The sequence below is a fragment of the Pimephales promelas genome, chromosome 11 (assembly GCF_988280905.1).
Source record: "Pimephales promelas chromosome 11, fPimPro1.hap1.1, whole genome shotgun sequence".
Taxonomy (NCBI): domain Eukaryota; kingdom Metazoa; phylum Chordata; class Actinopteri; order Cypriniformes; family Leuciscidae; genus Pimephales; species Pimephales promelas.
This window is the reverse complement of record NC_142779.1, coordinates 32631657-32656103: the sequence shown is the minus strand read 5'-3', so window position 1 is coordinate 32656103 and position 24447 is coordinate 32631657. Positions and strand designations below refer to the sequence as shown.

The window sequence follows — 24447 nt, the reverse complement described above, 5'->3', positions numbered from 1 at the left end:
AAGAATCATTATGCAGCTGTTTTCCAAACAATGTCTTTTCATAGTCATCATGAAAGCTCCAAAAATGGCATAACAGTAATATAAGAATCCATATAGCCATATGTGTGATAAATTCAAGACTTCTTAAGTAGCTGAAGGGGATGTTAAACACTTGTTTTTATTCACTGATACCATTTCCATAGACTGAAGTTCTGAAAATGCTTTTAAGGTCTGTAGCCGAGGGGAACTTCATGAAAAAAAATGAAAAAAATTTCATTTTAATTTTTAAATGCATCACTCCATTTAAACGTAGCCTACTCTCTTGCTGTGCTTGGTTGCGGTGTCATTGTGATAGCGCTGATCAGGGTAAGCTGAGGTGAGTCCATACACTGGGCTGCATTAGGAATTCATTGTGTTTGTTTAACTCAGGGCTCACGTTTCCCTGCTCTCACTGAGACTGTCACAGAGATAGGGCCATGCAACCAGAAACGCTGTGGGTACAATTGGTCATACTATCCACCCTCACATCCTTAGACTGTTGCTGAGGGAAAGACAAGTGACATTCATGTGGATCCATTCAATATATTATTCACAAGTCTCACGTGTGCCACAGAGCTGCAGTTAGATGAAGCTTATTAAATGCACTGTAGTAAAGTTTATACTGGTATTTAGCAGTTGCAACAAGTGGACACAATAAAACTGCACTGACACATTCAGACAACAGTCTTAAACAGACAATGAAGGTAGTGGTTGAACTATTATCTCTTTTTCACAGGTAACAGTGAATATATATAATAGGCCTATATATATATATATATATATATATATATATATATATATATATTATTGGGGTCAAATCGACTAATCACATCTAATGTAAAAGTTAGTCTTTATATTTGCGTGCATATTTGTACTGTATATAGCCTACAATATGTGTGTGTTTACATACATATATATATATATATATATATATATATATATATATATATATATATATATATATATATAGATGTGATTAATAAATGTGACATCACTACAATTGATTTTATTTAATATTTATTTATTTGTCAGTACAGGGTATGTGTATACAGAAATTCACTTACAAAATAAAAACCTACACTGAAAATTAATCACAGGGGTAAAATGTTTGACAACTTGTCCCAGTGACAATCGGTACAGTGAAATAGAGGTAAATATGTTTTTTTTTTATCTATGTATTATTGGTGTCAAATCATTAATCGCATCTTACATTAAAGTTATTGTCTTTATAATAGTTGTGTCTTGTGTGTATACATATAACCTACACTGTATCTGTGTGTGTATCACGGTGTGTATAGAAACACACTTTTATGTTAGATGCGATTAATTGATTTGACAGCATTACAATATATATATATATATATATATATATATATATATATATATATATATATATGAAGAGTTCAGATGCAAAAGCCTCTAAGTGCCATTTGAAATTTTCTTCTTTAATGATGATTTTTATCAAACTTGTATATTTAAGTTCAGTGATTTCACTTAAATGGCAATGATAATTACCTATTAATTGTTATTTAAGTGAAATTACTGAACTTAAATATACAAGTTTGATAAAAATCATCATTAAAGAAGAAAATTTCAAAAGGCATTTAGAGGCTTTTGCATCTGAACTCTTCATATATATATTGTGAGTGTGTGTTTATACAAAAATTCAATTTCAAAAATAAAACCTACACAGACAATTATTCACTGGGGTAAAATGTGTGACAACTTGTCCCAGTGATCTATTTTTTAATGCAGTAAATGCAACCTACTTCCACGACCAAAGTTATAATCGGTACAGTGGAATAGATGTAGGCAACACTCGTCACCTCAAGAGCTCGCGCACCATTTTCCGTTCACACACGCGCGCGTCCACACAGAGACACGTTCTTCTCTCCTTGTGGCCAATCCCACCACCATCATCAGCTGTCAGGCGGATTACCTCAAGCCTGGAGTCGCTTAATGCCTGAATGGTGGTGTTAGTGAGAAGGGAACAATCTAAAGCGAGCGACATTTAGTGCATGTAATATCCGACAGCACCAGCATCGTCATCTTAGGTCCATGCTGCTGCAGAGACCGAAGCCTTGAGGATCCCCAAGCATCATGTCGGGAGGCGAACACAGGGGAACCACAAAACGCTGAAACAGCAGCACCACCTTCCGCGTTAAGGCGAGCCTGTCGCCGGTGCTCTGGCGTCGGCTGGATCCATAATGCGCGTTAGTCAAGCCTGACACCACCGAGATGCTGCCGGGCTCTATCCAGATAACCGGAGAGGCGCTGTCCTGCGCGGAGGTGAAAGACATCTGCGACAGCCTGAAGGAGAACAGCGTGCGTCTGCTGTCCGTGCGCGGCTGTCAGCTGTCGGACCGAGACTTCGGCCGCGTGTGTCGCGGCGTCGCAGAGTCACACTCCCTCGCTCAGCTCAACCTGAACCTCGGCGTGGTGTCCACCATCGGCCGGACCAAGCATCTGGCAGATGCGCTGAAGGCCAACAGATCCATCCAGACCCTCTTGTGAGTATAATGTACTTTTCTATCAGCGAGCAAGTCACAAGAGACTTGATCGAAGAAAGGAATAGCCAAGTATGGTTAGTTCAATTCTGTCATTAATTACTCACCCTTATGTTGTTCCAAACCCGTAGGACTTTCGCTCATCTTCAGAACACAAATAAAGATCTTTTTAATGAAATCATCTGAGAGATTTCTGTCCCTCCATTGACAGCTACGCAACTACCACTTTGACGCATTAAAAGTTCATAAAGAGATCATAAAACTAATCCACAATTTAGGGGTTCAGTCCAACATTTTTTGAAGAGAGACACTATCGCGTTATATAATGAACAGATTGAATTTGGGTTTTTTTTATCACATAAACATTCATCAACTCACACATCAGTTGATTATGGTAAATGCAAGCATGTTTACTTGATTTGTGAGAAGCAATAAAGTTCATTAATTTAAAGGGTTAGTTCACCCAAAAATGAAAACTATGTCATTAATGACTCTCCCTCATGTCGTCCCAAGCCCGTTCATCTTTAGAACACAGTTTAAGATATTTTAGATTTAGTCTGAGGGCTTCTGTCCCTCTATTGAACATGTATGTACGGTATACTGTCCTTGTCCAGAAAGGATATAAAGACATCATCAAAGTAGTCCATGTGACATCAGTGGGTTAGATACAATGCTTTGAAGCATTTTGGTCCAAAAATAACAAAAACTATGACTATATTAAACATGGACACAGGGCCTAAGCTCGTTGTTTTGGTTCAAGAAAAGGCGGTTGGTGTTTCTTTTTTGGTGCACAGTGACTGACGTCTGTCTAACTCTGCGTAGCACGAAACCCGCTAATAACTTATGATGTCTGTTCGAGCAGGTGCGCGGATGTATGGAAATACATGTTAACAGGCAGATAGGACATCGTACCATTGCATTCAGACCTAAAGCATTGATTGGACAAACATTTATAGTTCTACGTCTTCCACAGACGATATATATATATATATATATATATATATATATATATATATATATATATATGCACTCTCCTAAAGGATTATTAGGGACACAATACTAATACTGTGTTTGACCCCATTTCGCCTTCAAAACTGCCTTGTTTCTACGTGGCATTGATTCAACAAGGTGCTGAAAGCATTCTTTAGAAATGTTGGCCCATATTGATAGGATAGCATCTTGCAGTTGATGGAGATTTGTGGGATGCACATCCAGGGCACGAAGCTCCCGTTCCACCACATCCCAAAGATGCTCTATTGGGTTGAGATCTGGTGACTGTGGGGGCCATTTTAGTACAGTCAACTCATTGTCATGTTCAAGAAACCAATTTGAAATGATTCGAGCTTTGTGACATGGTGCATTATCCTGCTGGAAGTAGCCATCAGAGGATGGGGACATGGTGGCCATAAAGGGATGGACATGGTCAGAAACAATGCTCAGGTAGGCCGTGGCATTTAAACGATGCCCAATTGGCTCTAAGGGGCCTAAAGTGTGCCAAGAAAACATCCCCTACACCATTACACCACCACCACCAGCCTGCACAGTGGTAACAAGGCATGATGGATCCATGTTCTCATTCTGTTTACGCCAAATTCTGACTCGACCATCTGAATGTCTCAACAGAAATCGAGACTCATCAGACCAGGCAACATTTTTCCAGTCTTCAACTGTCCAATTTTGGTGAGCTCTTGTGAATTGTAGCCTCTTTGTCCTATTTGTAGTGGAGATGAGTGGTACCCGGTGGGGTCTTCTGCTGTTGTAGCCCATCCGCCTCAAGATTGTGCGTGTTGTGGCTTCATAAATGCTTTGCTGCATACCTCGGTTGTAACGAGTGGTTATTTCAGTCAAAGTTGCTCTTCTATCAGCTTGAATCAGTTGGCCCATTCTCCTCTGACCTCTAGCATCAACAAGGCATTTTCGCCCACAGGATTGCCGCATACTGGATGTTTTTCCCTTTTCACTCAATTCTTTGTAAATCCTAGAAATGGTTGTGTGTGAAAATCCCAGTAACTGAGCAGATTGTGAAATACTCAGACACCAACCACCATGCCACGCTCAAAATTGCTTAAATCACCTTTCGTTCCCATTCTGACATTCAGTTTGGAGTTCAGGAGATTGTCTTGACCAGGACCACACCCCTAAATGCATTGAAGCAACTGCCATGTGATTGGTTGATTAGATAATTGCATTAATGAGAAATTGAACAGGTGTTCCTAATAATCCTTTAGGTGAGTGTATATACATTTAGACCACTTAACTTAGTGATTGCTATCAGGATGTGAAGAGACTTTCAACCAGCATAACAAAAAATCTTTCCGGAACAAATCAACTACCCTGACTTTCAATCCTAAACCACCATTTTCTTCAGGGAATACAAATTTAGCACAGACCGTAATGTCCAACTCTGTTCACTTTGTCCCTTATAGTCTCCACGGAAGTCCACTTTTAGATGCAGGACTGGTCACCCTGAATGGAGCCCTCTCCACTCACCCTTCCTTGGTGTCCTTGGATTTGGGGGACTGCATGCTGGGAGATGAGGCCATTCGCATCATTTGTGGCATGCTTCCTCCGGATGGAGCTAAATCGGGTAAAACCTGTGATAAAATGAGATTAACTAAGTAGTTATACATGTTAGTTATGTTAAGTGGATTATATTACAGTACAAGTATTAATATTTAAAAATGTTACATGATCATCCAATTCAGGGAAAGAAACAACAACAACTAGATAATGTTTTTGTGCCAACATTTTAAGGACCAGATAACTGAAGAAGCATTCTCTTAAAGCAACACTAAGTAAGAATTTTTACCTTAAAATAATGTTTCCAAAATCGTTTCAGTGGTTCATTAAGTTGTAACGGGGTGCCTCCGCTCTGCGGTCCTATATCTGCTATAACCACGCTACGTAAGATTGCAAGATCGATTCGCGTTTCTGTAGTTCTAATGAGGCATAAGAAAACTACAAATATGACTTGCTTTACGTCAAGCCGTCATTTTGTTTTTCTTCGTTTCTGATGTCGTGATACATCATACTTTGATGAAATCATGCAACATACTTCATCATTCCAAAGCCGGTGCTGGATAAACAGCGAGCGTGTGTGTGCGACAGTAGGATGCGGTTGGCTTAATTATTTACGACAGCGGTAATGGACAATTCCACTTCCAACCTGTAAGGTGACCGAAGAGGATTAAGTTACTTGGTGTTGCTTTAATGTTACTGGAAGAAAGTTTGTTCATTACTTTGAGAGAATGTTAGGGAAAGTAGCTTTAGATCTAGAAGCATGCTGGGAGCTGTTATGAATCAACAGTGCGATCAATAATACTGCACAGGGCTTAAGGAGCTGACACTGAGTGCTAACCCAGCCATCAGCAGCCAGGGTTGGGCTCGACTGGCCATCGCCGTGGCTCACAGCTCACAGTTACGGGTCCTCAACCTTGACTACAATCCCTTAGGTGAGTGATCTCCTGAGGTATGGAAATGTGCTGGACATGATACACAGATATCGCTAAACTGACAGTTAATTCGATCAGGGATTTGTTGTCAGGCCAATTGAAATGTTGGACATTATACGCTTGGCTTGACACATAAATCTATTTAACACTTAATTCAAAGGGTGCTAGTATTTCCCTGAAGTATAGTGGCAGGTGTAGATATCACAGTGTATATATTAAGACATTTATTTTGCTGACCGTGAATGAAACTGCCAGCCAAGCGTACAAATGTTTCTGCTGGAGAAATGCAGGGTTTGCTCTTTGAAAAGCGCTAGGTTTGCACGTTGGACTCCGAGTCGCTTGTCTCAGCTTTTCCCTCTGCTTGTGGTTTCCAGGGGATCACATCGCTGGGATGTTGGCTGTCTCTGTCGCATCCAGTCGAACTCTTGAAGTTCTGGACCTGGAAGGAACCGGACTCACCAATCAGTCAGCACAGGTACCTTCCAAACTCAGAACCGCTTCATGAAACAAGTCAAGTCACCTTTATTTATAGAACGCTTTTTACAATACAGATTGCTTTACAGAGATAACAGGAAAATAATGCAACAAAGTTTGTTTCTGCTGTTCTGCTGTAGTGTCATAGTCCAGCTTAAGTAAGTTTAGTGATGGTTCATTTATGTTGAAAAAAAGTCCTTAATTTAGTTAATTTATATATATATACCTGTATTTAGCCGCTCTGTAGAAAACAGTGATGTCATCGTCCAGCACAGTATAGTTCTCATATAATGGTGTCAATGCAGGCAGATCAATAATATTGTTGAGTATTAAATGTTCCCAACTAGAGCCAGACCGATTTATCGGCAGGCCGATATTAGGCATTTTCCAAACTATCGGTATCGGCAGTTATAATGGCCGATAAATGAATATTTCAAAATTAAAATAAAAATGGACGAAACACGCTTCAACCATGGCAACACACGTGTATAACGCGCCACACATCTTGCAACCTGCTGATCCAGTTTGCAGGTAGCTTATAAAGCAATGTAGGGACTAATTATTATTTTATTTATCAGAACTTTAATATATTTAATGTTCCTCTGTTCTGTTGTGACAATAAAAGAAACAAGTTTCTTTTTAAAATGCATTTTCATATTATTTTAGTTAAAACTCATAAATAACTACAAATAACTAATGTTAGGTAAATCTGTTAATGTTTTGTTGCGCGTTTCTGTGAATAATAAAAATATCGGCCGAAATATCGGATTTTAAAACCAACAAATATTTGTATCGGTATCGGCCTTCAAAATCCTTTATCGGTCGGGCTCTATTCCCAACTAATCAAGCCAAAAGCCAAAGACGACAGTGACGAGGAACCCAAACTCCATCAGTGACAGAATGGAGAAAAAAAAAAACCTTGGGAGAAACCAGCAGTAGCACCTCAATGCAGCACATGAGATCCACGGGGGAGGAGTCGGATCAAGATTAGGAATCGGGGGCGGAGTTGGGTAGGTTTAGGTGTATGTAAGTTCTGGATCTCGAAACCAGACTCAGTCGGGGCCAGTTCTCCTCTGGCCAATGAGCGAACAGTGTATGATTATGATTCAGGCAGCATTACAGGTCAGATTGGATTGAAACATAGTTGTTTTTAAATATATTTTGTTATTGTTGTTGGTTAATATTTACATTATTATTTTTACATTACATTATTACACTCACCTAAAGGATTATTAGGAACACCTGTTCAATTATCTAATCAACCAATCACATGGCAGTTGCTTCAATGCATTTAGGGGTGTGGTCCTGGTCAAGACAATCTCCTGAACTCCAAACTGAATGTCAGAATGGGAAAGAAAGGTGATTTAAGCAATTTTGAGCGTGGCATGGTTGTTGGTGCCAGACGGGACGGTCTGAGTATTTCACAATCTGCTCAGTTACTGGGATTTTCACACACATTTCTAGGGTTTACAAAGAATGCTGTGAAAAGGGAAAAACATCCAGTATGTGGCAGTCCTGTGGGCGAAAATGCCTTGTTGATGCTAGAGGTCAGAGGTGAATGGGCCGACTGATTCAAGCTGATAGAAGAGCAACTTTGACTGAAATAACCACTCGTTACAACCGAGGTATGCAGCAAAGCATTTGTGAAGCCACAACACGCACAACCTTGAGGCGGATGTGTCACGATATAATAAAATCAGGAAGCGTGGATGCACTTGCAGATGAAGGTGAATTTAATGAAACAACAAACAAACACAAGCTACAAATCTAAACTCCCTCAAGGGGAAAACGGAAATAGCACAGACCATGAACATAAACTCTAGGAACTGGTTACTTGGACAAACGAACCAACACTGAACTGCAAACACAACAGAGACTAAATAGGGAACAAATACAGGAGGCTAATGAACAGGACAGGTGGGACAAATGAACCAATAATCAGATAACAAGGGGGTAGGGTTGGGTATCGAGAATCGAGTATCGATTGGAACCGAGACTAACTTTTCGTTTTTCCCGGAATCGTTCAAAAGTTAAAATTTCGATTCCTAGTTTCGATGTTCACAGTCCGCCGAGCGGAAGAAGAAACCGCTGAACACCACCAATGAAGAAGCGTCTACCGGAAGTGTTGGCATAACCACGCGAGTCAAACATGAGTAGCTTACGCCGGCGATCCAAAGTGTGGCTTCACTTTTCTAAAAATAACGAAATCTCGGTAAAATGCAAAATTTGTGACAAAAGGAGTATTTTTACAGAAGGAGTATTTCCTTCAGAAAGGATTATTTCCTTCAGAAAGAGCGTTGTTTAACAAGGTTAGCTAAACTTTTTTGACCCTGCCTCTTAAAAGAATCGGAATCGAGAATCGTTAGGAACCGGAATCGAAACAAGGAATCGCAATCGGAATCAGAATCGTTCAAATTCAAACGATACCCAACCCTACAAGGGGGAGGGACTAGACAATGACAAGAGCACATGGCCCTAAATAACAAAACACCCATGTGCATCCCAAGACAGGACAGGCATGTGACAGGATGGGCTACAACGACAGAAGACCCCACCGGGTACCACTCATCTCCATTACAAATAGGAAAAAGAGGCTACAAGTTGCAAGAGCTCACCAAAATTGGACAGTTGAAGACTGGAAAAATGTTGCCTGGTCTGATGAGTCTCGATTTCTGTTGAGACATTCAGATGGTAGTCAGAATTTGGCGTAAACAGAATGAGAACATGGATCCATCATGCCTTGTTCCCACTGTGCAGGCTGGTGGTGGTGGTGTAATGGTGTGCGGGATGTTTTCTTGGCACACTTTAGGCCCCTTAGTGCCAATTGGTTATAGTTTAACTATATAGGTCAAACACAGTATTAGTATGGTGTTCCTAATAATCATTTAGGTGAGGATTAAAGGGTTAGTTCACCCAAAAATGAAAATTCTTTCAGTATTTACTCACCCTCATGTTGTTCCAACCCCGTAAGACCTTCGTTCATCTTCGGAACACAAATTAAGATATTTAAGATATTAAGATCGCTCCTGCATACAGTCCATAGGCTTCTTGAGGGACTGGCTCTTGCCGTCCCCGAAAAGTCATAAAAGACATCGTTAAAATAGTCCAAGTGACTACAGGGGCTCAATCTTAAGTTTATCAAACGACGAGAACACTTTTGTGCGCAAAAAAACAACAAAAATAACGACTTTATTTCAACTATTCGTTTATTTCTCCCTCTGCGCGAGTCAGCTAACTAGTTTAATAGCGTAAGCTTCTGTTATTGTACGTCACACGCATCACACACACATGACCAGCGTCGACCAATAGTGAGCCTACGTGTGACGTAGCTCTACGCTATCACACTACGTTAACTGACTACAGGCCCATAGAGAAGGAAGTGAATAGTTGAAATAAAGTCGTTATTTTTGTTTGTTTTTGCGCACAAAAAGTATTCTCGTCGTTTGATAAAGTTAAGATTGAGCCACTGTAGTCACTTGGACTATTTTAATAATGTCTTTAATGACTTTTCGAGGCCGGCGAGTTTCAATCCCTCAAGAAGCCTATGGATTCCAATGGTTCCAAGATGGCGGCGGTTTTGATGCATGCTTGCGACATCTAGTGTATACATCTATGACACACACCTATCACCTGCAGGTTTAGATGGTGATTGCCAATTTACTTTATTGATCAATGGAATGCAGTCTTGGTGAGCAGAATGACGATGAAAAATTAAAAAAAAAAAATTGCAAACTTTTGAATGGTACAGTGAAAATGTCTTGAGAATATCCTGATGACAGACTATTCTTCAAATTTCCACTGAAAGAAATGATGGGAGTAAATAATGAGAATTTTTATGTTTGGGTGAATTCTATTAATCTAGAACACCATATGATATTTATTTGCACTCCAAAACGTGTATAAATGCCTATTAGAAAAAAGTTATAAAATAACCTGCCATGGAGTTCACTTTGATTTCTTCTACTTCAACCAAATGAATCAGTGATGAATGATGTGTGATGCATACAAGGTAATCTGTGCAGTGGCTACATTAATTTTGCAATTGAAAGGAGATTGGGCATGTAGATCGGATATGCACTTCATAAACCAGATGAGTAATCCTAAACCTTTTCCTATCACCACCTGCAGAAAAATAGCCCAGTGGAATGGATTAAGGACAACTTTAAGCCATAATACCCCTGTCATCCTCATCATGGTATTATCTTTCTTCTATGAAGCACTAAATGAGTTGTTATGTGTTTCATGGAAGAAAGCAAACACCACAGGGTCAATACAACATGACCTGTGACATCAGTTGATGGATAAACTAGTTCTTACTTTAAAAACCTTCTCTGCATCCTTTGGGACTGTAGAAAGGAGGTATAATTAGAGGGTTTTTTATCTTCATAATTCTCCACTAGAGGGCAAGGTTGTACAGAACATTTCTTATTTGTGATCTCCGTGTTTGTTCTCCAGTGATCCTCTCATGAAGGCTGTAATTATAACGGTTTGGACCTTTGTCCTGAAAACACACCATGAAATCTTTGATAGCTCCTCATCTCTCTTGATGCTATTGAATGGTAAAGTGGTTGCAGAATCTCAGCGGGACTTCCGGGTATTTGTGCTTTGATCACAGGAATACATTACATTTTACAATATGATCAAATGAAAAGGTTATTTTAAACTGTAATAATATTTCAGTCATCTGTATCATGATCATTAAGTATTCGGACATTGTACTGATTTGATGATGATGTGGAGCAACACAACCTTTTATGCAAATGACTGCAGAAATGGACAGCGTAAAGGCGCAGTGTAATTCGTTTCAATAGGAATCCACGAGAGAGAAGACACTGACTTTACAGGTCATAAACTATATAAACGAAAGTGTTGGGAGACCTGGTCATTACACCAACAGGTAATGTAAAACAAAGTACAGACCGTTTAATAAGAAGATACTTTATAAAGACAGTCCACTTCATGTAAACAGGCAGGAGCCATCTTTGGAAAACAGTCTCGACAAGTCGAACCACGAACACAGTGCCAAGTGAGCTGAACTGTATGAAGTTCAGCGAACTTCTGAACTATATGAACGCCGTTCAGGGATCGATTTATCGAGATTGTTTTCCAAAGATGGCTTGTCTGTATACACAAAGTGTACTGTCTTTATAAAGTATCTTCTTATTAAACGGTCTGTACACTTACAAAGTTCTCAATGCTTCGGTTTGCATGTATGGAGCCTCATTATGTTACTGGGGATATTTTGAGCCTTGTTAGTGCTATAAACTAGCGATTTCTTTTTACTTATTAACCCTCAGGTGCTCTTCGGTCATTTCTGACCGAAAAATTTTCTGTTTTGAAATTTTAAAAATCACAGCTTCATCGGAATGTTACAAAACTTGGTGACTTTTATGGCATTGGGTATGTGAACACACCAAAAAAAAATTGAGGTCATGATCTGAGCAGGCTAAGTGGTCGTAAAAAAATAGTCACACTTGTGCTCTTCGGTCAAAAATGACTGACCCATAGGAAATTAATGGGAAATTGACAAAAACATAAAAACTTTGAGAATTTTTGTGTGTACAATCTACAAATCGGCCACGATGCAGAAAAAAAGTGCTCAGCATTGAAGGGGTGACGCTGTAAAACATCAAGAGTGCAAAACAGACATACCCACCCCTACACACACACACACACTTTTATACACAACAACACCAATAAATTGTGATTAAAGAAATCTGTTTTGAATATTTAAAAATCACAGCTTCTTCAGAAAATTACGAAACTTGGTGACTTTTATGGCATTGGGTATGTGAACACACAAAAAATGAGGTCATGATTCGAGCTATTTAAGTGGTCGTAAAAAATGAGTCACACTTTTGCTCTTCTGTCAAAAATGACGACCCATAGGAAATTAATTGGAAAGTGACAAAAAAAAAAATTCTCTGAATTTTTGTATGTACAATCGACAAAACAGCCACAATTCTAAAAAAAAAAAGCACACCGCAGGAAAGTGGTGACACTCTACAACATCTAGAGTGCAAAACAGACACCCACCAACACACACACACATACAAACACACTTTTATACACATACACACCAATACATTTTCATTACAAAAAGTATATTTTGAATTTTTAAAAATCACAGCTTCATCGCAATGTTACGAAACTTGGTGACTTTTATGGCATTATGTATGTGAACACACAAAAAAATTGAGGTCATGATCTGAGCATGCTAAGTGGTCTTAAAAAAATAGTCACACTTGTGGTCTTTGGTCAAAAATGACCCTCATAGGAAATGAATGGGAAATTGTAAAAAAAAAAAAAAAGGAAAAAAAAATTGTGAATTTTGTTTGTCAGTTTTTTTTATAAGAAATAGTTTTTGAGATTGTTTCAACTATATATTCAAATCCACCAACAACAAAAAATGTGTTCATAAACAGCTGGGGAATTCGCATGCCTCTCAATAGAGAGCTGTACATGTCATCTAGTGGTTACACCATGATTCTACGCTTTATCTCTATACTGTAACCAGATGGTGCTAATTTTCTTTAAAAAAAAATTTTTTTTCTGAAGGCCTAGACTCTATATTAAACTAAAATACTGCATTAATATTTTTTTGAAAAAAAGAATATATATATATATATAGAGAAAAATATATATATTTTTCCATGGCAAAAATAAACCATAAATATTAATAAATTCAATTAAATTGTCTCAAAATACTAAATTAAAAAAAATTAAATATTATAGAACAAAAATAAATTGCATTGGTTTTACTGGGATGGCGAAAGTTTCATTTTTATGTGTCCGGTCACTTTTGACCGGGAAGATAACAAGTGTGACTCCGAAACGAAGAACACCTGAGGGTTAAATGCCCCCAGTACTAACATTATACTCTAAACAGTTTTTAGAGATAAAACTCTTTACATTCGACTATCATGAAAACAAATCTCAGAGAACGGTCGACTAGGTACCGATGTTTTATTAGACCAAAAGTTCATTTTTCGCCAGAGTTGTCCTTTAAAGCTGCACTGAAACTGCAATTTGGACCTTTAACACGTTGAAGTCCACTATATGGAGAAAAGTCCTGTAATATTCACCTCAAAGACCTTCATTTCTTTTCAACTGAAGAAAGAAAGACATGAACATCTTGGATGACGTGGGACTGAGGAAATTTGAATTCTGAAGTGAGCTAATTAATTTCCTCCCAGTTTTGGGCCCACATTCATTTTCCTCATGCCTTTCCTTGTTCCTCTGTGATCAGATCTTCCTAGACATGGTGGAGAACTACCCCACCAGCCTGCGCGTCCTGGTTCTGGCGGAGAACGACATCAGCCCGGAGCTGCAGCAGCAGATCTCGGATCTCCTCTCCGAAGGCGAGGAAGAGGAAGATAAGGACGGAGAGGCTCGCGGGAGCTCGGTGACCCCCAGGGAGAAACCCAACTGGGTTCCCCACAGCAGTAAGGGCTGACCCAGCCTCTCTCTCTCAGCCTGTTCTCTTTGCTTCAAGACTGTTTCACTTAGATTCCCCACTTTCTCTTCCCCTCTTTGTTTGTGGATGACTTTCCTGCAGTAACTGGTTCTAAGAGGCTGGGCCAAAAGGGAAGTACAGAAATTCACATTTCTCATGCATTATTTAGGAGAGATCGTTTACTACTTACGAAATAGAAATTTGAATTTTCGTATAATGGCCAAGTTGTGAGTTCTCTGTCCTGTATGTACTGAAGTCTTTAGACTTTTAGGTTATTATTAGTAAAGATACATGTTAAAGGAAGAGTTCAGCCAGAAATCATCATTCTGTCATCGCTCAGCTTCATGCCGCTTTATGACTTATTACACAAAAATATGAATTTTGGATGCATATCCTGACCATTCCTTTCCATATAATGAAATTTAAAATGGGCACTGGAGATGTCAAGCTCCAAAATGCACCTTAAAAGTGTCAAACAAGTACTCCATATCAGTACAATCAATAGGCCCTGTTTACACCTGGTATTAAAGGGATAGTTCACTTTGAAATGAATTTTTGGTATGTTTTAGCTTACCTCAAGGGTATCCAAGATGTAGGTGTCTTTGTTTCCGCAGTAGTTTCAATTTTGATATTTTTAGGTCAAACCGTTCTTGTCTGTCAGTCATATAATGCAGGTCTATGGTCACCACCTCAAAGAGCATGCACAGAGAAGTCCAAATTAAACATGATTTAATGACTCGTAAATGTAAGTACACATTGATGGCCTAAGACACGAAACGAACGGTTTGTGTGAGAAAACGAACAGTATTTATATCGTTTTTACCTCTTGATAACACAGCCATGTCGAGTGATCTGAGGGCGCGGGCGCTTCGGTCTGCGCAAGCGCCGGAAGTGATCTCTCGCGTGCTTATTATTTACACAGAGATTTCAGAAGTGTTACCCTTCACTGTGAAGATCTAAACATATTTAGATTTACAGGAAATCACAATGGAAGACTATTTCGATATATCAACAGACAGCGTTGATTTTTTTTTTCCGCAACCGCGCGCGAGATCACTTGGACATGGCTGTGGTTACAAGAGGTAAAATAATATAAATCCTGTTCGTTTTCTCACAGAAACCGCTCGTTTCGTGTCTAAGGCCATCAATGTGTACTTACATTTACGAGTCATTAAATCATGTTTAATTTGGACTTCTCTGTGCATGCTCTTTGAGGTGGTGACCATAGACCTGCATTATATGACTGACACACAAGAATGGTTTGACCTAAAAATATCAAAATTGAAAATACTGTGGAAACAAAGACACCTACATCTTGGATGCCCTTGAGGTAAGATAAAACATACCAAAAAATTAATTTCAAAGCGAACTTTCCCTTGAAGATGCGTTTTGGTCGATCGGGTCACAAGTGGACGACGCTAAATACAGGTATAAACAGGGTTTAAAACGTTTTCATCTTGTCCACTTTCAACCACTTCCAGAGGTGATCGAAAACTCATCAGACCGGATTGCTTTCGTAGTGTAAACGCTCATGTGATCAAATGTGTTCAAACAGCCACAAAAGACCGTCTTCTCTGCATCTACTGAACGAGTCCATAAACATTATGGAAGAGCACTCGCCAGACGGGATTTAAACTTTATCGGCTGAAGACCCAAGTATGAAAAACACACCAAGCACAATGTTCTCTCACCATTCCTGATTTCTTACACACACTCGCAGCATTTGGCTGGTCTTGCGGTTGTCAGAGCCGAAACTAAAGCTGACGCTCTGTGTGTTTTTCCGTTGTCTCCGGTCACGTTCATTTGTAAATTGCATGAGCTCGTCCATTAGATCGAAAAAGCGGAAAAAGTCCATATATTTACAAACCCATTGACCAACCCTCGAAGAAATCACGACAGAAGTGGTTGAAAGTCGACAAAAGAGACGATAAACACCAGGTGTAAACTCGTGATCCGATCAACCAAAACACAAATACCAGGTGTCAACAGGGCCAATGATGTCAATGCCACATTTCAATCAATTTCAAAGTGAATTTCAGAGCTTGGGCAAGATGATCTTAAGAAGGAAAGCTAACACACTGATTTGGCTTATGGTACACAAGATGGGACTACTTTTATGGTGCACCTGAAAGATATTTTGGAGCCTGAAAGACTCAGTCCCAGTCAGTAAGATTTTTCAACCCGATCTCACGACCAAGTCGTACGAATTCGACGAATGATTAAAAAGTGGCTAATTCGTAACAATTCATACGACCTCACTCGTACGAATTAATACGATTTTGCTAAATCGTACATATTTTACGAATTGGCCAATTCGTATGAATTCGTATGAATGACCTACCCCTTACCCCGCCCCTAAACCTAACCATCACGTGGGTTTAGACAAATCGTACGAATTAGTACGAGTGAGGTCGTACAAATTAGTACGAATTAGCCACTTTTTAATCATGCGTCGAATTCGTACGAATTGGTCGTGAGATAGTGTTGGATTTTTATTTTATTTTTTGTAAAGAAATGAATACACGACTTTTACACTGTAACACAATTCTTTCAAATAAATGCTGTTCATTTGCTCTTTCTAATCATCAAAGAATCCTGAAAACATTAAAAATATTAAGCAGAATGAATGTTTGAACATTGATAATGATAAGAAATATTTCTTGAGCAGCAAAATAAAAAAAAATGAAGGATCATGTGACACTGAAGACTGGGGTAATGATGCTGAAAATTCAGCTTTGATAGCTTTTAATTAGAGCCAGACCGATATTATCGGCCGATATTAGGCATTTTCCAAACTAACGGTATCGGCAGTTATAATGGCCGATAAATGAATATTTCAAAAATAAAATAAAAACGGACGAAACACGCTTGAACCATGTCATGAGTGTTGGAGTTGTATAGTTTGTCTACCAGAGGGCACTCTACACCGTTCCTGTTGAGTTGGTCACGATACATGCATTGCTTGAATAACAATTAAAAGAACATCCCCATCAGTTCTCTTAACTCAAATAAGCATGACAAAATTTGTGACTATCATGTCCAGTTTAAATAAATAAATAAATAAAATATCGGCCGATATATCGGATTTTAAATCCCAAAAATATTTGTATCGGTATCGGCCTTTAAAATCCTTTATTGGTCGGGCTCTACCTTTAATATATTGCAATATTAAATTGCAACAATTGTTTTACTGTATTTTGATCAAATAAATGCAGCTTTAGTATGATATTCTCAAAAACAGAGAAAAAAAAAATCTTACTGACCTCAAACTTTGCTAGTGCTAAGGGCGGCCAGGATATTCTCCAAAAATACACCGGACAAGAATGTGAACTATCCTTGCGAGGAAGAACCTTTAGTAGACTAAGTTCTGGAGTAGCCTTTTCCTGTCCTCTTCATACGTTTCAAACATTTACCAAATTGTCTCTGACCCTTCCAGACTCTTCCAGCTCCCAGATGGTCCTGATGACATCAGGCCTGGGCGAGAGCTTTCTGGCAGAGACAGAGATGTGACACTGGAGCTGCCTACTGTATGTGTTGTGCTCGACCACTGCAAGAGCGCACGTCTCACACCGCATGACCTGTAGCATTTAGCGCAAGACGCTTCCGAGCTGGAACAAAAACCTTAAAACACCAAGTGACTTATAATACGCAATAGTGAATTATTATTTATTTTACAGATGTACAGTCTATTTATAAATGAGTATTTAACCGATAAGAGTATACTCTGTTAGATGAGCTGTATAGGGTTGATGTGATGGCCTGATGCCTGAATAAATCAGTTTACATCTTTTTAAATGCTTTTTCCTCTGATTTTTGTTTTGTTTGTTCTTGTTGTGTCTGACCTGACAATTCACAAAATATTGTGATAAGAACTACATTAAAGTGATGGTTAGCATTGAATGGCTTTATACTGTAGTTTAGTTATTACACATCCCAGACAGCAACAGTGTCGGCCCAGATCCGGGCCACATACACTGTAAAAAAGATTTTCAAGATTTGTTATCACAACATATTTTCTTTTGTCAAATCAACTTTATAATAATTTATTTAGTTGAGATAACTTATTATTTTGAGTTTCTGATGATTAAATTAATCTCCTTCATTTTCCAGTTCAATCAACTTGAAATTTTAAGGCAACCCAGGTTACTTACTTTTTTAAGTTAAACCAACACTATTTTTTTTACAGTGTAGTAATCACAACATTTTTTCTTTTGTCAAATCAACTTAAATAATTTGTTTAGTTCAGATAACATATAACTTTGAGTTTCTGATGATTAAATTAATCTCATTCATTGTATTAACTCACTTTTTCCAGTTCAATCAACTTAAAATTTCAAGGCAACCCAGGCTACTTACTTTTTTAAGTTAAACCAACAATATTTTTACAGTGTAGTAATCACACATTTTTTTCTTTTGTCAAATCAACTTGAGTAATTTGTTTAGTTCAGATAACATATAATTTTGAGTTTCTGATGGTTAATTCAGTCTCCTTCATTGTATTAACTCCCTTTTTCCAGTTCAATGAACTTAAAATTTTAAGGCAACCAGGTTACTTACTTTTTTAAGTTAAACCATCAATATTTTTTTACAGTGTACATGTAGATTTCACGCGTACAAGCCCCCACACTATTTAATTGTGTTCAAGAGCAGATTTTCTGGTGGGAAACTCAGGGCTTAAAGTATTTCGGCACCGTGCCTGTGGCCGTGAGGAAAAAAATATTAATTTCGCATGCGATTCATTTTTGTCCAGCTTTAACCTGTTAAAATATTTAGCGCAATTAACGCAGCATCCCGTTCTTTCTGTCATCTTTTAGCTAGGGTTATGATCATGCTCTTATTCACGCAAATGCTTTAAACCACTCATGCGCAACAAGTCAAAAGAGAACGCGTTGTCATAAATGTCCTCCTGACACAACGCACAGAAAGACACGCGCCAGTATCGAATTCGAACAATGACATGTACATTTATGCAAAAATGTCAGTTTTGTCGAGTATCCTCACAATAACTCTCTTAAATGAGTTAAATAAAATCTTAAATTGAAATAAATGGTGGTGAGAGAATGAGATGAGTGAGATCCTGTCAGCAACGGCAGATCTTAAAGTGACAGGAGCCATTAATTCTGTCTGTCAGTAAAGTTAACCTAAACAGTCCCTCCAGGATTTCACGATTTTTTTTGTGTGATTTTTGCGATCAAAATGACTGATTTTGTGGTGGTAATTTACAAAAATGTGTGAAAAAATTTGCGACATTTATATATAATATTTACCATAATAGTTTTCAGTCCTTCCAGAAAAACGCAGAGTTTTTTTGTGATTGTTGCGGGCAAAAATTGATTGATTACGCGGCCCGTTTTCTTTTAAAATGCAATGGAATATGCGGGATATTTATGCAATGAAATTGCAGGAATTTGCAAAAATTGAGGGAACTTGCAAAAATTGCGGTTTGATGAAAAAGAGAAAGAGAAAAAATGATTCCCCCAACATCGTGTTCTCACTAGGCTAATGTAAGAGTCATTTCTTATTACTTCCTTTGATAAGCAAGCATACTACATCATAGAAAGTGCTGGGAATGTTTAATTTCTCATCTTGTTTTATTTCAGACTGTAACGAGTGTAAATAAGGTGTGGCCCCTTTAAGAGCTGCGCGCTCCCTGTTGAACTGTCGAACACCCCATGTGTGCGGGTAATTTCTGTTTGATGCTACACTTCTTTTATCTTACGTTGTTTATTAAGTAACGATGTTACGGTAGAACGTGTGACAGACAGTTATACGAGTTCGATTTGTGAGATGTCAATCGCCTCCGTGAGTCTGTCTGGCGTCGCGTAATTGCGTCACTTCATAACGTTCCCATGGAAACAGGGGGAAATGGCTGCTCTTGTGTGAAGCAAACGCAACATTTTTCAACTTTCTGCTAAGATACATGTGACTTTTTTGCAACGAAACTTTTTTTGCAGCGAGGATTATGAAATTATGAAAACCCCGCATATTTTGCACGGAAATCGGCAATTTATGCGGCGAAAGTGCGGCGTATTTGAAAAAATGCGGCCCCCTCATAAATATGCGGACTTTGGCTGATTTTGCATTGAATTCAGCGATCGCATAATCGCGTTTTTCTGGAGGGACTGCCTAAAGAACAGAGACAATTACTAACTGCTCGTGACTAAAGAATGCTTGTAGCTTTGATAAGGATTGATTTATATTTAATTTATAATTTAGGTAGTGCAGACTGTTTTATAACCGTTTTCAATTTCGGTATGGTACAGGTAAATGACATTTATTATGGGTTTAAGTGAGGATTGCTTTAAGTTTAGTTAAATTAAAAGTTTTTTTTATATATTTTTTGAAGCCTAATGTTTAAAATTTGGGGCAAATCATTTATCGAGACATCAGTTGCTATAATATTAGTGATACTGGTATTTATTCAAAAAAATATGGCATTAAGATATAGCTGTAATATATACTTGGTGCCATTGAAGATAAGTCCAAAAAAATACAAATCGCATAAAACACTGCCAATGAAAAAAAAAAAAATGAAAAAAAGATGGACAAGATAAAACTTCATTTCATGTTGCTGATTATATTTATAGAAACAATAGTGTATTGCAAAATGATAGATTATATTCTATATCAAACATTAGTGGATTTAAAGCCAATAATTATATCCCTTAAAACTCATCTTTGATCACAGAAATGACATATTTAAACATTTTCTTTCCTTGATTATTCATGCCTTAAAATAGCTTGAATGTAACTACACCCTTGCCGCATTTAGTACACCCTACACGGTTCTATGAATATGCAAATTAGCCCCGCCTCCACTCACTCACACGTTGATCTGATTGGTTACAAGGTATTTTGTGACCTCAGAAACACCGGCTATTTCAAACAGTGTTTTTTTTTTTTTTTCACTGCAGTTTTAATGAAAAAATACTAAACCTAAGAATATTAAAAACATCACATGGACATTTAAACAACGCTTGATTTTCACCACAGGGGGACTTTAAGATTAATTTATGCATTATACTGATATATTTACTTACTTTTTTAGTAACTTATCCAATACTATCATGGGTAATGTAGATTTTCAGTTCAAATTCAGCTGTTAAACATTATATTATTTAAAAAAATAAAGTTGAAGTCATGTGGGCTGATGGCAACAAACATATGGAATAAATGAACAACCTAGAAATAGAAATCACATTGGAAGTGTCTATATTCACCATAATCCATGGCAATTCTGTAATATGAGTCTGCTCATCCAGTGTCAATTGTTTTCTAGTGAATTCAATTAAGTGAAATTATTTATAATTTAAACTCAAATAAATTAATGTATTTATTTATTTGTTTATAAGCCACGTAATAAGTGACTTGCCATTGTAAATGATTGTACATGATTTGTTATATATTTTCTGGCACACGTTGTATGATCCTGTCTCTCCAGTGAACACCTGTCTGTTTCCATTAGGTGTGTGTGTGTGTGTGCTTCAGAGGGGTGTCTGATGTCCTAATGCTGTTTGATACCACCATCTTTTCACAGTCTCTCTCCTTCATTTGGATTCAGGCAGTCGTGCGGCGTGAATACGACACTCCTACCAGGAATACATCCAAGCATAAAAGTGTGGTGGCGCAGTGAAAAAAGGCAGACATTACCATTACAGTCACATCAGCGTCACGTCTCAGCGCTTCGGTACGGTTACAGCGGCTCCTGTGCGAAGATGATTATGTTGTTTATACCATTTTGAACAACTGCGATCCACAATTAAGTCTTCCCAGATCCCTGTGCTTCATGCATTTTTAACCTGCACTTTCTCTTCTGCACAGCGGGGTGATATGTTAAAAGCCTGCTGTTTTTCGGAGGAAATCGAGCAGTTTTTGAGCATTTCAGATGCAGTTGCAGCACGAGGGTATTAAAAGCGTTTGTGTCGAGTCAATAATTGAATCCACAGCACAGGGGTTCCAGTGTAATGTGGCGTTCAGACGCTTTGTTGTGCCGCTCGCAGCCAAGACTTATTTACACAGCACCTTTCCTTTTATGATAAGAGTCTGACCAGAGCATATCATCTTACAACACTGTGTGTATTTGTATGATACGTATGTGTGTATATATACACTCACCTAAAGGATTATTAGGAACACCTGTTCAATTATCTAATCAACCAATCACATGGCAGTTGCTTCAATGCATTTAGGGGTGTGGTCCTGGTCAAGACGATCTCCTGAACTCCAGAAAGGTGATTTAAGCAGTTTTGAGCGTGGCATTTCACAATCTGCTCAGTTACTGGGATTTTCACACACAACCATTTCTAGGGTTTACAAAGAATGGTGTGAAAAGGGAAAAACATCCAGTATGCGGCAGTCCTGTGGGCGAAAATGCCTTGTTGATGCCAGAGGTCAGAGGAGAATGGGCCGACTGATTCAAGCTGATAGAAGAGCAACTTTGACTGAAATAACCACTCGTTACAACCGAGGTATGCAGCAAAGCATTTGTGAAGCCACAACACACACAACCTTGAGGCGGATGGGCTACAACAGCAGAAGACCCCACCGGGTACCACTCATCTCCACTACAAATAGGAAAAAGAGGCGACAATTTGCAAGATCTCACCAAAATTGGACAGTTGAAAACTGGAATAATGTTGCCTGGGCCTCATTTATAACCATTGTGTGCGCACAAAACTAAGTTGCATAAGTTGTAATTTATAAAAACAAACTTGACGGGAAAAATTGCGCACCTGCACGCAAACTCTGACCCATGCGTACGAACGTTTTGGAGAAGGAGCAGTTTGGCGACACCGATGGTAAATGTCTTTTTGGTCACTATTAGACAGGGAATCTAAAGAAAATTATACATCTACAGGAAGATAATACAAATATAATTTCACAAACCTATCATCACTTGAAGCAAAAATCCATCCCTTCTTAAAGGGTTAGTTCACCCAAAAATGAAAATTCTGTCAGTATTTACTCACCCTCATGTTGTTCCAACCCCGTAAGACCTTCGTTCATCTTCAGAACACGAATTAAGATATTTAAGATATTAAGATCGCTCCTGCATACTAGTCCATAGGCTTCTTGAGGTACTGGCTCTTGCTGTCCTCGAAAAGTCATTAAAGACATCGTTAAAATAGTCCAAGTGACTACAGGGGCTCAATCTTAAGTTTATCAAACGACGAGAACACTTTTGTGCGCAAAAAAACAACAAAAATAACGACTTTATTTCAACTATTGGTTTATTTCTCCTCTGTGCGAGTCAGGTTACTAGTTTAATAGCGTAAGCTTCTGTTATTGTACGTCACACGCATCACACACACATGACCAGCGTCAGCCAATAGTGAGCCTACGTGTGACGTAGCTTTACGCAATCACACTACGTTAACTGACTTACAGGCTCATGGAGAAGGAAGTGAATAGTTGAAATAAAGTCGTTATTTTTGTTGTTTTTTTGCGCACAAAAGTGTTCTCGTCGTTTGATAAACTTAAGATTGAGCCCCTGTAGTCACTTGGACTATTTTAACGATGTCTTTAATGACTTTTCGGGGACAGCAAGAGTCAGTCCCTCAAGAAGCCTATGGACTAGTATGCAGGAGTGATCTTAATATCTTAAATATCTTAATTTGTGTTCCGAAGATGAACGAAGGTCTTACGGGGTTGAAACAACATGAGGGTGAGTAAATACTGACAGAATTTTCATTTTTGGGTGAACTAACCCTTTAAATGTCTGCACCATGAGCGCGTTGGGCTGTTTAGTGAAACTGACGCATAGCCTATAATCTAACGGCAGATGAAGTAAATCTTCATGAGTCCTAATCATAAATTAGGACAGTTTAAATAAATAAAAGAATGATTTAAACCAGGGGTTCTCAACTCCAGTCCAGTTCTCAGCGTTCAAGTCCTCCTGGGAAGTTCGTACGTACGAGGTGGGAAGGTGCGGTGAGGTGCGTTCAAGTCAGTTTCGTCGGAGCAAAATGGCGGTGTACCTTCTTTTAATGAATTGCACGAAAATACAGCAAGGTTTGTTAACTCTGCTAATAAAAAAAATGAAGAACAAAGAATGCGCATCAGGTGTCCCAGACAGCAAACTGACATTGAATCAACGTGGAAACGACGTCTCTCATGACATTGAAACAACGTTGATTTTGCTCATCGAATTAACGTTGAACCAACGTCAGACGCGGCATTCTTCAAAGCTAAATGAAAATCGAAAATTGGTTTGCTTTCATAACGTTGAAACAACGCGTTGATTTCAAGTTGATTTTCCGTTAGTTTTGAAAGAATGACGCGTCTGACGTTGGTTCAACGTTAATTCGATGAGCAAAACAATGTCAGATCAACGTTGTTTCGATGTCATATTTCCACGTTGATTCAATGTCAGTTTGCTATCAGGTGTGTTTTTCTTTTTATGTGTTTTATTAGCTTATGAAGCCAATGTAAACTCTATCATTAGGTATAAATAATGATATCATATTTTGTGCAGAGAGCTTGCTTTATAAATGAAAAAGCCTTACAATGTCAATGAGTAAACATTGAAATTCAATTAAAA

General features: G+C 38.4%; 1 protein-coding gene across 2 annotated transcripts; it reads left to right on the top strand.

Moving 5' to 3' along the window:
• Positions 1–1829: 1829 nt before the first annotated feature.
• lrrc73 (leucine rich repeat containing 73) lies at positions 1830–17702 on the top strand. 2 transcript variants are annotated; one of them, XM_039663501.2, is made up of 6 exons: positions 1830–2528; positions 4952–5112; positions 5855–5977; positions 6352–6452; positions 13701–13896; positions 17344–17702. In XM_039663501.2, exons 1-6 carry the CDS (start codon positions 2257–2259, stop codon positions 17415–17417), a joined length of 927 nt encoding a protein of 308 aa, XP_039519435.1. In that variant the 5' UTR covers positions 1830–2256; the 3' UTR covers positions 17418–17702. The 2 variants fall into 2 exon arrangements, with proteins under 2 accessions (XP_039519435.1, XP_039519434.2); XM_039663500.2 differs by lacking the exon at positions 17344–17702 and adding an exon at positions 14010–14482.
• Positions 17703–24447: the final 6745 nt, after the last annotated feature.